The sequence below is a fragment of the Arachis duranensis genome, chromosome 2 (assembly GCF_000817695.3).
Source record: "Arachis duranensis cultivar V14167 chromosome 2, aradu.V14167.gnm2.J7QH, whole genome shotgun sequence".
Lineage (NCBI taxonomy): Eukaryota > Viridiplantae > Streptophyta > Magnoliopsida > Fabales > Fabaceae > Arachis > Arachis duranensis.
This window is the reverse complement of record NC_029773.3, coordinates 88,015,456-88,025,503: the sequence shown is the minus strand read 5'-3', so window position 1 is coordinate 88,025,503 and position 10,048 is coordinate 88,015,456. Positions and strand designations below refer to the sequence as shown.

At 36.0% G+C, this 10,048-nt stretch overlaps 1 protein-coding gene across 1 annotated transcript in view; it reads right to left on the bottom strand.

Moving 5' to 3' along the window:
- LOC107475819 (uncharacterized) overlaps positions 1–6,475 on the bottom strand; it is a 17,695-nt gene extending 11,220 nt beyond the window's left edge. The window contains exons 1-4 of the mRNA XM_052257951.1: positions 3,500–6,475; positions 3,155–3,403; positions 2,359–3,072; positions 476–1,312 (exon numbers count right to left, since the gene is read on the bottom strand). Of these exons, the coding sequence (XP_052113911.1) occupies positions 476–1,312; positions 2,359–3,072; positions 3,155–3,403; positions 3,500–6,475 (4,776 nt within the window). The remainder of the gene's footprint in view (positions 1–475; positions 1,313–2,358; positions 3,073–3,154; positions 3,404–3,499) is intronic.
- Positions 6,476–10,048: the final 3,573 nt, after the last annotated feature.

Below are 10,048 nucleotides of genomic sequence, written 5' to 3'. Positions count from 1 at the left end.
CAATTGTTTAAAAAAAGTTAATTTTATAACTATCAGTATAATTTTTTTATACTAATATCTAATTATATTTTTATATACATAGAGAAAAAAATATTATTTTTAAATAACAAGCATAAAAATTAATTATTTTTATTTGTGCAACAGACTTAACAGCTAATCGTTTCAAAATTTAGATAAAGAATATTAAAATTAATTTTTAGTAATAAATCAAACTCTTTTACATCAAAATAATAACTAAAAATCTTATTATTTAATTTTTTATCTACGGAGACATTGGTCTTCTTAGTCAATGCGAACTTTTGTTTTCTACAATCTTTTTGGAAAAGTAATTTGATTGTATAAATTTTTTATATCATAACCTATAATGCCGAATAAAATTGACATAATTTTAAAAAATTATATTATTTCTGTAACGTAATTACGGGTAAAAATACTAGTGAGCATTTAATGGTATAAATGAGGGAGCACGGAATACCTTTTCCACAAACAGCATTTGAATGGTGGCATTCAGGTCTCTTTTCCAATACCCTTTCTCTTCCTGATCATATGTTTCACTGGCAAGTACGCTTTGTAGCTTGGGCGCTGTTATGTGCTTCGCGGTGAACGTTTTCATCTTGTGACATCCTCTCAGAATCAATTTTTCCAACAATGGCACCGAAAACTCACAATTCGAGTTGCTACAGAAACTTGTGAGGTTTCTTAGTCGTTCAAGTTGTATAGTTATCAAGTTGGCAAAGACAATTTTAATCCCCTCCTCATTTTCCTGCTCATCCTTGGTAACTATTTCATTTAATTGATCACAATACTCTACCTTCAAGGTGGTCAGTTGAACCAAGCTCTTTGCTGTTGAGCATGTCATTAGAGTTTTCAATTCACCACAATGATATACTTGCAAGTATGTCAAGTGAGTGAAGGACACCGAGGAATGTGCCAATCTCCTCAATCTGTGGCAGAATTGCAATTTCAGGCGGTGCAGTGATCTCTGAAGAGCAGGATCTCTTTCAAATCCAATATCCTCCATCTCTCGTGCCCACAAAGTTAATTCCTTAAGAAGTAATACGGTTCCCAATCTTTGCTTCGGTGCGGTGTTTCCACTTGGCACGAACTCTCTAATGTTAGAATCATCATTCAAGTACAAGATTTGTAGATTAGGAATGGTGTGGAGGAAGCAGTATAGAGTCTGGTCATGATGGCTCTGCCATGTGTACAAGTGAAGTTGTTTCAAAGAGGTAAAGCGGTACTTGCCTGTGTTGCTCATTAACCACTCTACTCCTTTAGAGTCGATATCCAGATGCTCCAAGTTGGACATTACCTATATACATCAATTTATACAACTCGTTATCAAATAAACTCCAATTACACCTATCGAAGAAAAACTATCGATTGTTTAGATCGATTAATACACTTATATATTGCAAGTGGCTTGTTTAGATCGATATTGCAATCAAGAGTGCTGCCACCTATAATGCTGCTTTGGAACTTCTTTCCGAAAGGGTATAAGTATGTATGTCTATATATTCTCATCTTTCCAAGACGAAATTTGTTTGCATACATAAAATTTGGTTGTGTTATGTTTATGTATTTATGTTAAAGCAAACCATATACACTGATTAATAAACAGTTTAGATCGATTGCATAATTGAGGCTACTGAGATCTAAAAAGCTGATTTTTCTGCAAGCGTATAAATATCTATATTCCAATTTGGTAAAGAAAAATTTATTTCTATGCATAAAAAAAATAAATATGCATTTTATTTTGAAATGATGGATATATTTCTGTTAAAAAATAAAAATAGATAAGAATGTAAGTGTCTATCTTGACTTTGATTTTGATGCACACATTATGTTTGTGTGTTTGAATACACACATGAATTTAGATTTTATAAAATTAGACTTTTGTCCCCCTAAAATTTTATTCAATAGTGTGATTCTTTTATTTGTTCATTTACAATTTTACATAAAAAAAAAAGGTAAAAGTAAGGAGTATAGCACAGATGTAGTTAGTAAAATAACGGAACTAAAGAATTATTAAAGCACCAAAGCCGTTGAAAAATTATATTGTTAGAAATTTTTAATGATATAAATGCATATATAGATTTACTGTTTCATAAAATTATTTGACTTTTATACTTTTATACTAAAAAACAAGTGTCATTAGCAAATATCTTTTTATATTTATCAATATTAATTCTTGTTTTTTTTTTGTTTTAAAGGAATATTAATTCTTATTAAGCAGTGTACTTATAGTAATAATTTCTACATCACTTTATGCTTGATGTCAATGAAGTCATGACCATGACGTGGTGGATATAGACTATAGAAAACAATAATGTCATAGGTTTTGGTAAGCACTTTTACCTTTTCTACCGATAAGAATGCTGTTTCTTCTTCATTGGCACTTTCTGTTTTGAATATTTCCAGATTTGGACACCCAGTCATTCTCAGTTGCTTCAATTTTGGACACTCTACAATATGTCTCCCTTTGTACAAACATCGGATGCTTGGTAAGTCCCAAAATGACATGGAGACTACTTCAGGGAACTCCAATGCTTCACTGCTTGTTTCTGATCCTCCATCGCACGCAATGATTTCCTCCAAATTACGACATGAGTATATCGAAAAGCTTTCTAGTTTTCCAAGATCCTTGGCAATAGAAGCTGGCAACACATTGCTCAAAGTGTTACATGAAGAAATATTTATACTCTGCACATTTGTGAAGTTAACCACTCCTTTTGGATCTTCACTCCATACTTGCTTTAGATAAGGGAGATTATCCAAATCAATAACCTCCAATAATGCAGATTTATTTGTGTCACTTTGTTGCGGAGGAAGTCTACTTTTGAAAATGAATTCCACCCACTCACATGAATAAATCTTCAAGGTTTTCAAACTCAGATAACAACATTTCATGTGACTGGGAAAAATCTTGTCAATCTTATTGCAGTGGCTAATATCAACAGAAATGATACTAGAAAATGAATCTGCCCTTACTTCATCTTCACGTGGCCATATTTCTTTTAACATCTCCATTCGACTCAATTGGATTTCCTCCAATTTAGGAAAGATACAATCCTGTTTTGATGCAAAATAATACAATTATATAATATACATAAAACATAAAAAAATCTATTACAAATTTTACAATTCTACGCACCTTCGAATACTCATTGTTATTTTCTTCGCTGATGAATAACTTCTCCATTAGTGAACACCTACTTATGGAGATGCTTTTTAGCTTATTGAGACTGTAAGCCATAGACAATGAGCATAAATATGTCAAGTTACAATTTTCCAACGTTAATTTTATCAAGTTCTGAAACCAATCATTTGAAATTCGATCGCTCCATATGCTGTGGATCTTGATTGAGAACAACTTCAAGCTCTCTAAGTTTGGAATTTCTACCTGCAAGAAAACATACACAAAAATCATGTTATTCAGTTTGGAAGCACTAATATAAAAATGTTAAATACAGGTTTATTTTAAACTTGAGGAGCATACATTTTCATCAAAAAGAGAAAAGGAAGTTGTGGAACTCTGCTCATCCTCTGCTGGGACAATTCCTATGTCGTCAGTGATTCTTGCTTGCTTTTCCATAGATTCCGGTTCCAAAGGCATGTCTGCATTGTTGTAAAAACTGACAAAGGATGGTAATTTCTGTAATGTCAAAGAGCATAACTTATGAAGCACAACCTTGTTGGATCCTTCTTCTTTACTAATAACTGCTTGTAGAGAATCACATTCAGAGACATCAATTGTTTCTAGACTAGTAAGAAATTCAACAATGTAAAAGAAGAATATGCTCTTCAATTGGGGGCACATCTTCAATTTGATTATCTTTAGTCTAGAGAATGAGGAATTTGTAATAGGACTGCAACATATCTTCTTTATGTTCTTTAGGTTGAACAGGCTGAGGAACTCTAAACTGGGAAAAGCATCATGAGGTTGTGACAACTCCATTGAATTCACAATGTATTCAATGTCATTGTTATTTACGATGGAAAAGTGTTTCAGATCTGGAAATCCATTCAGATTCAGCTCATAAAATACATTTTGAACCCCGTGTAGCTCTCCCAAAAGGAAATTCACCACTCCTTTGAATAGCAATTTGACTGCTTTGAGGGAGTGAATATCCATGCCAGATTCTAGCTGCAGTGCCAAAGATCTTGAAGCTTCGTACTTTTTGGGCATCTTGAAATCTGCTATCGAAATTGTCTCAAAGTCTCCAATCACAATCTTGTAATCATTCAACTCGTGAAAGAACAAGTCTGCTGGCAAAAGTTCAGCACTAGGAAAGTAGACATCTAAAGTATTCAACTGATGCAGATGTTTCAACTCAGAAAGAGCTGAAATTTGACTGTGATTTATCTGTCCTTCCACCTCCATTTTAGTCAAGCTATTTTCTATATACAATTCCTCCAAATTAGGGAAGCTCGATAAAGATAAAGGCCTAGTGGAGCTGCTTATAAAACAATTGCTAATATCTAGAAACTGTAACTTGCTTAAGCCATCCAAATCTGTTGGCCAATCTTCAATTCTAGATCCTGAAAGGCTAAGAATCCTCAACTTTCTCAAATGATTTAAAACGGACAAGTCACCTAGAGTGCATTTCTCCAAGCAAAGCATTCTGAGGTTTGGTAAGCATTTGATTGAAGACGGCAGACTCTGCAAATGAATTCCGGACAATACTAAAACTCTGAGTTCTTCCATTCCTTCAAAAAATGTATCAGATATTTTCAAAGTTGAACCATCACAGTCAATATAAAAGAATGTAAGACGAGGACAGTTAACACGTTCTGGGAGCCCATCCACAATATGGCACTTGTGTAGATAAATTGCAGAGTACCTCTCAAGCTGTTCCTTGTGAGGCCAGACATCCAGTGTTTTATTTCTCAGGGTAAATACATTCCGATTCTTGCACGCTATAGATAGAGCAGCATCTCGAACTATATCATGCATATTGAAATTATCGTTGGAAGTACTATCCAACAAGCCTGAATCTTTTAGCATCTGGATTGACTTGGATATGCTGTGGCGGGCACCCCTCAGTGTATGGACATCTTTAAGGATGCCCAAACCATAACAGTATTTCACCAAGTCAACAATTAATGACTGATGGCACATTTGAGCACACACTAGGAAAATGGACTTGAGCTCCTCGCTTTCTAGATGATCATAACCCATCTTCACATGATTCTCCATGTACTTTTGCACTTCATTTGATCCTTGTTGGTTTTTGAGTCTTTCAAGTTCGCCTTCCCACTCTGATTCGCTCTTGTGCATTAACGACCTTCCGACTATAATGACTGCCATTGGTAACCCTGCACAATAATTATGAAGGGTTTCTGGGTTGAACTTGGGAATTTCATTTGACATTCCAACCACCTTCTTGAACAATGTCAGAGTATCCTTAACATCTAACTCTGGGACAGAGAAAATTAATTTTTCCTTAACATTAATTTTACGGCACAACACTTCTTTATATCTTGAAGTTAACAAAATTTTGCATCCCCGCCTGGTGGTGCTAGGAGAATTATCACTTGCCATTTTCTCTTCCCCTTCCTTTTTGCTGCCCGAATCATTTCTTTCTTTGCTAGTCACGTGGCTTGAAACGGCATCGTCATCATCAAATAGAATCCCAATCTTATTCAAGTCCAATTCATCCCAAAGGTCATCCAGGATCACAAGGGTATTTTCCTGTTTCAGCCTCTTTCTCAAAAGTGTTGCTCTCCCATTCTCACCTTCATTTCCAAAAGTTAACCTTAAACCGTCAGCGATATCTTGCTGGACCTTTAGAAGGTCTGGATCTTTCTTCACGATTGCCATGACCACCTTATCAAACAATTTGCTGTCGCCAGCCTGCTTTGCAATTCGTTTGACGAGAGAGGTCTTGCCCACACCACTAGGCCCATGCAGTCCAACCATTCTCACCGTGGAATCTTTTAGTTGCTCCAGGATTTTCTCAATGATACCCTTCCTTGTTTCGAATTCAAGATAGTCACCATCAAGTGGATTGCTATCCGCAAACGTTGGAGCTGGTGGATGTGAAATATTTGCAAGAATGTTGGCTGTTTCCTGATTTAGCTCTTTGATTGCCGGTGCCAATATCTTCTTTGCTTTCCTGCCAAGTTGACGCCTGTGCCACAAGAAAGGAAGAGCCCCGCTAGAGCACCCCCCGCTATAGCAACTCGTCTTGAATTCGAGCGTGTTGTCATCGTGAAACTCCTTACTTTCTTCCAGCTTCGTTGCCACCTTGTGGAGCCAATCTCGAGCAGTATCTGTGATTTCGTTTGCATTGTCTTCAGCAACTTTGAGTTGCTTATCTACCGTTATCTTATTACTTTCAAGAGTCTTAATGAGTTCTTTTAACTCTTGTTCATGGTCTTCGTAATTGATTATATAATCAAGTTGTCGAATGCTTGCTTCCAGTGCCAAGTCAATAAACTTCTCTAACGGTTTAAACGGAAGGCTCGCCATCTTCGAGACCTATTGTATCAAGAATATGTATGCATCCTGGAAAACAATATATACGGGAAACAAACCAATATGAAGAATGAATCACACAAACTAAAAAAAAAAAAAAGTATAGGTAGACAATGAGAATACTAAACAATATAAACAATGGATATGTCGGATGTTCAATTCAATAGGTATGCAAATGATTATTGTTCATTATTCTTAATTGGATGGTTATTTCTTTTGATTCGATTTACTCATGCAGAGTTAACAATGGTTGGATATTCTCTCATTGTTCACATTGTTTACAAAAGTTATTTACTATCTTATATTGTTTTTTTAGTTCATCAAAGATCTAATTATAAATTATAAAATTATGTCATAAAAATATTTTTTTCTAAAATCTTAAACTGATAAGAAGATGCATATAAATAATTAGGATTTGGATTTTCTAAATTTTGTTTTTCATTTGAGAATGATGAGTTTGGAAAACTCTTATTTAACTTAGATGGTGAACAAACATTATTAAAATACTTAATTACAAAATTATTAATTTGATCTTAATTCATATTTGCTTAATTAATAATTTTGTTGTGCAGATTTTATGTTGGGTCGATAAATGAGTTTCTGGTTTAAGCCCAACAATCAGCCTGGTTGCATGTTCTATAATAGGTGGCTGAATTGTTTTTGATGGGCCAAGCTCAGTGTTGTCACAACTAAGCCCATGGTTAATTTTCCCATGCTTGATCCGAAACAAAATTCATCAGGAAAGCAAATGTTAACTAATTGGGCCAGTTTTAACTTCAATACTACAAGCCCAAATCCTATTAGTGATGAATGGTTCCAAACTTGATCCGAAACCAAGAGAAAATGAAAGCATAATGCTTCCAACGGATCCAAGCTTTTAACCATGTGATGGATTTCAAAATCTATTACATTGTTAACTAATGCATGAGAAATATGAGAGAGAAAAGTTCAGCTGAATTGATTGATGGCCATAATGACTACACGCCACTCTAAACTAGGGAAGTAAAAGCAACTTTTACCAACAAAGTGGTTTATCACATTGAATTGCTTTTCTTCTAAGTTGTTTATTCTCTCTCATCTCTTTCTTGCTTCTTCTTCGGTCCTTGTCCAGGAAGCTATGGACGCTATGCTCATCAACAAATAAAAAGAAGAAGTTGCATGCATCAAGACCATCAAGCTAATGATGGCAAGAAAACACACTAAAATAAAAATGAGCTGTGGCTAAGATACTCATCAAATGTGGTTAGATTTGTTGAGGTTATCTTGAGCTCTTCATGCTCAAAAAGGAAAGTAAAGATTCGGCCAGCAAGGGAGATTCTTGAAGCATGGCTTGTCTTTGATTCTGTTCTACCACCACAAGAAGTAGCTAGAGTGGCGAAGTGATGGTTGAGGCAGAGATTGAAGCAGATGAAGTCATTATCATCATGAAGCATCAAGGGCCAGAAATCCATCTTGGAGAGCAAGCCAAGAATGGAGAGTTCGGATTGATGAAGGGTGATGATCAAGAAAGGACTAAAGATAATTGCATGTTGGGTTTTGCATGGTTATCTCTTCTCTCTCTATGTGGCCGAACCGGTTCTGTTTGTTGAAGGAGGAAGAAGTTGGTTCGGTTTTGGCTTCAAGTGTGGAGGCTTCCCTCTTCTTTAAAAGGGGGGAACAACCACTGTTTGAAGCAAGGAGAAAATTTGAGAGTGCAAGGCACAGTGTTCTCAGAGCTACCTGAGCTAACAGTTTTCTCTTCTCCTTCAATGTATTCTGTTTAGTATTTTTCTGTTTAATTTTGTCATGTCTTGAGTCTCATGAAAAAAGGCAAACAGTGAGATTTGTATGAAAAAGCCATAGAGCGGAAAAAGGCAGAGAGTGCAAAATTAAAAGAAAAACCCATAGATGTCTTAGAGTTCCTTTGTTCATCTATGTTGTGTTTCATGATTCTGTGGGAATTCCCTTGTAAGTTGGGTTAGCACTTTACAAGTTGTAATCAGATTGATTATAGTGAAATTCCATCCTGTTTGTGATGGAGACTGGATGTAGTCTGCACTGCACTTAGCAGCTGAACCAGGATATATCTGGGGTGTAATCTTCAACTCTTCTCTCCTACATTTCTGTTTCTACTGTACAGGAGCAAAAACCAAAATTATCTCGTGCCAAGTGACGAGACAAAAGAAAAAGTCTCGTGGCAAGGGACGAGACAAAATAAAAAGTCTCGTGTCCAGTGATGAGCTAAAACAGAAAAGTCTCCTCTGAAGGTCAGTAAGTGTTAGCAAGCAAAAGGGGGCTAAGATTCAACCCCCCTTCTCTTAGCCACTGAAACCATCAATTGGTATCAGAACTTGAGAGTACAGATCCTTATGGCAGAAAACAGTGGCACAAATGTGGTGTCCTATAATCTGACTGAAGGTCAATCAGGTAACAGACCTCCCCTTTTCAATGGAAAAAAACTATACCTATTGGAAGGAGAGGATGAAGATATTTGTACAAGCAGTGGACTACAGACTCTGGAAGATTATCCTAGAAGGGCTCCAATATCCAATAACCACAAGTGCTGAAGGAATAGTCTCTCTCAAACCAGAAGCAAGATGGACCAAGGAAGATAGAAAGAATGTGGAGTTAAATGCCAAGGCAGTAAATCTGTTCAACTGTGCTATAAGCTTCGAGGAGTACTGACGGGTATCACGTTGCACAACAGCAAAGGAAATCTGGGACAAATTGCAAATCACTCATGAAGGAACCAACATTGTAAAGAAGACTCGGACAGATATATTGAACAGAGAGTATGAAATGTTTACAATGAAGGAAGGAGAGTCCATTGATGAACTGTTTGAACGGTTCAATACCATCACTGTTGGCTTAGATGCTCTGGGAATTACACTTTCTGAATCTATGCTAGTGAGAAGAGTGTTGAGATGTCTCACAAAAGAGTGGGAAACAAAATCCTTAATTATTTCTGAGAGCAGTAGCTTAAATTCCATGACACTTGATGAGTTGAGAGGAAATCTTCTAGCTTTTGAAAACACATATTTGAAAAAAGATTCAAAAAAGAAAGGAATTGCTTTTTCTTCTATGACTAACCCTCTGGATGATGAATCCAGTGATAACTCTTCTGAAAATGAGTTTGTGTTGTTTGCAAAAAAATTCAGGAAAATGGTGAAGTTCAAAGGCAAAGGTAGCAGCTCAAGAAAGATGAAGAAAGACCTTAGCAAAGTAACATGTTACAATTGCAAGGAAACGGGGCATTTCAGATCTGACTGTCCTAAGTTAAAGAAGGAAGAAAAGCCGAAAAAGGAAAAGAAAAAGGGACTGATGGCCTCATGGGAAGACTTGGAGAATGACTCAGATGATGATGATGAAGAAACCGAGACCAAGTCACAAACATGTCTCATGGCAGATCACATAGATCAGGTAGTCTTTCACAACCCTAACACTGAGGATCTTCATCTTATGATAGACCACCTTTCTAAAAAAATAAGATGTTTTCTATTGGAAAATCAAGAACTTGAACAACAAATCACCATTCTTAAAGCTGAAAACAGTTTTCTTAAAGAGAAAGTAAGAGAGGCTGAAACTGCT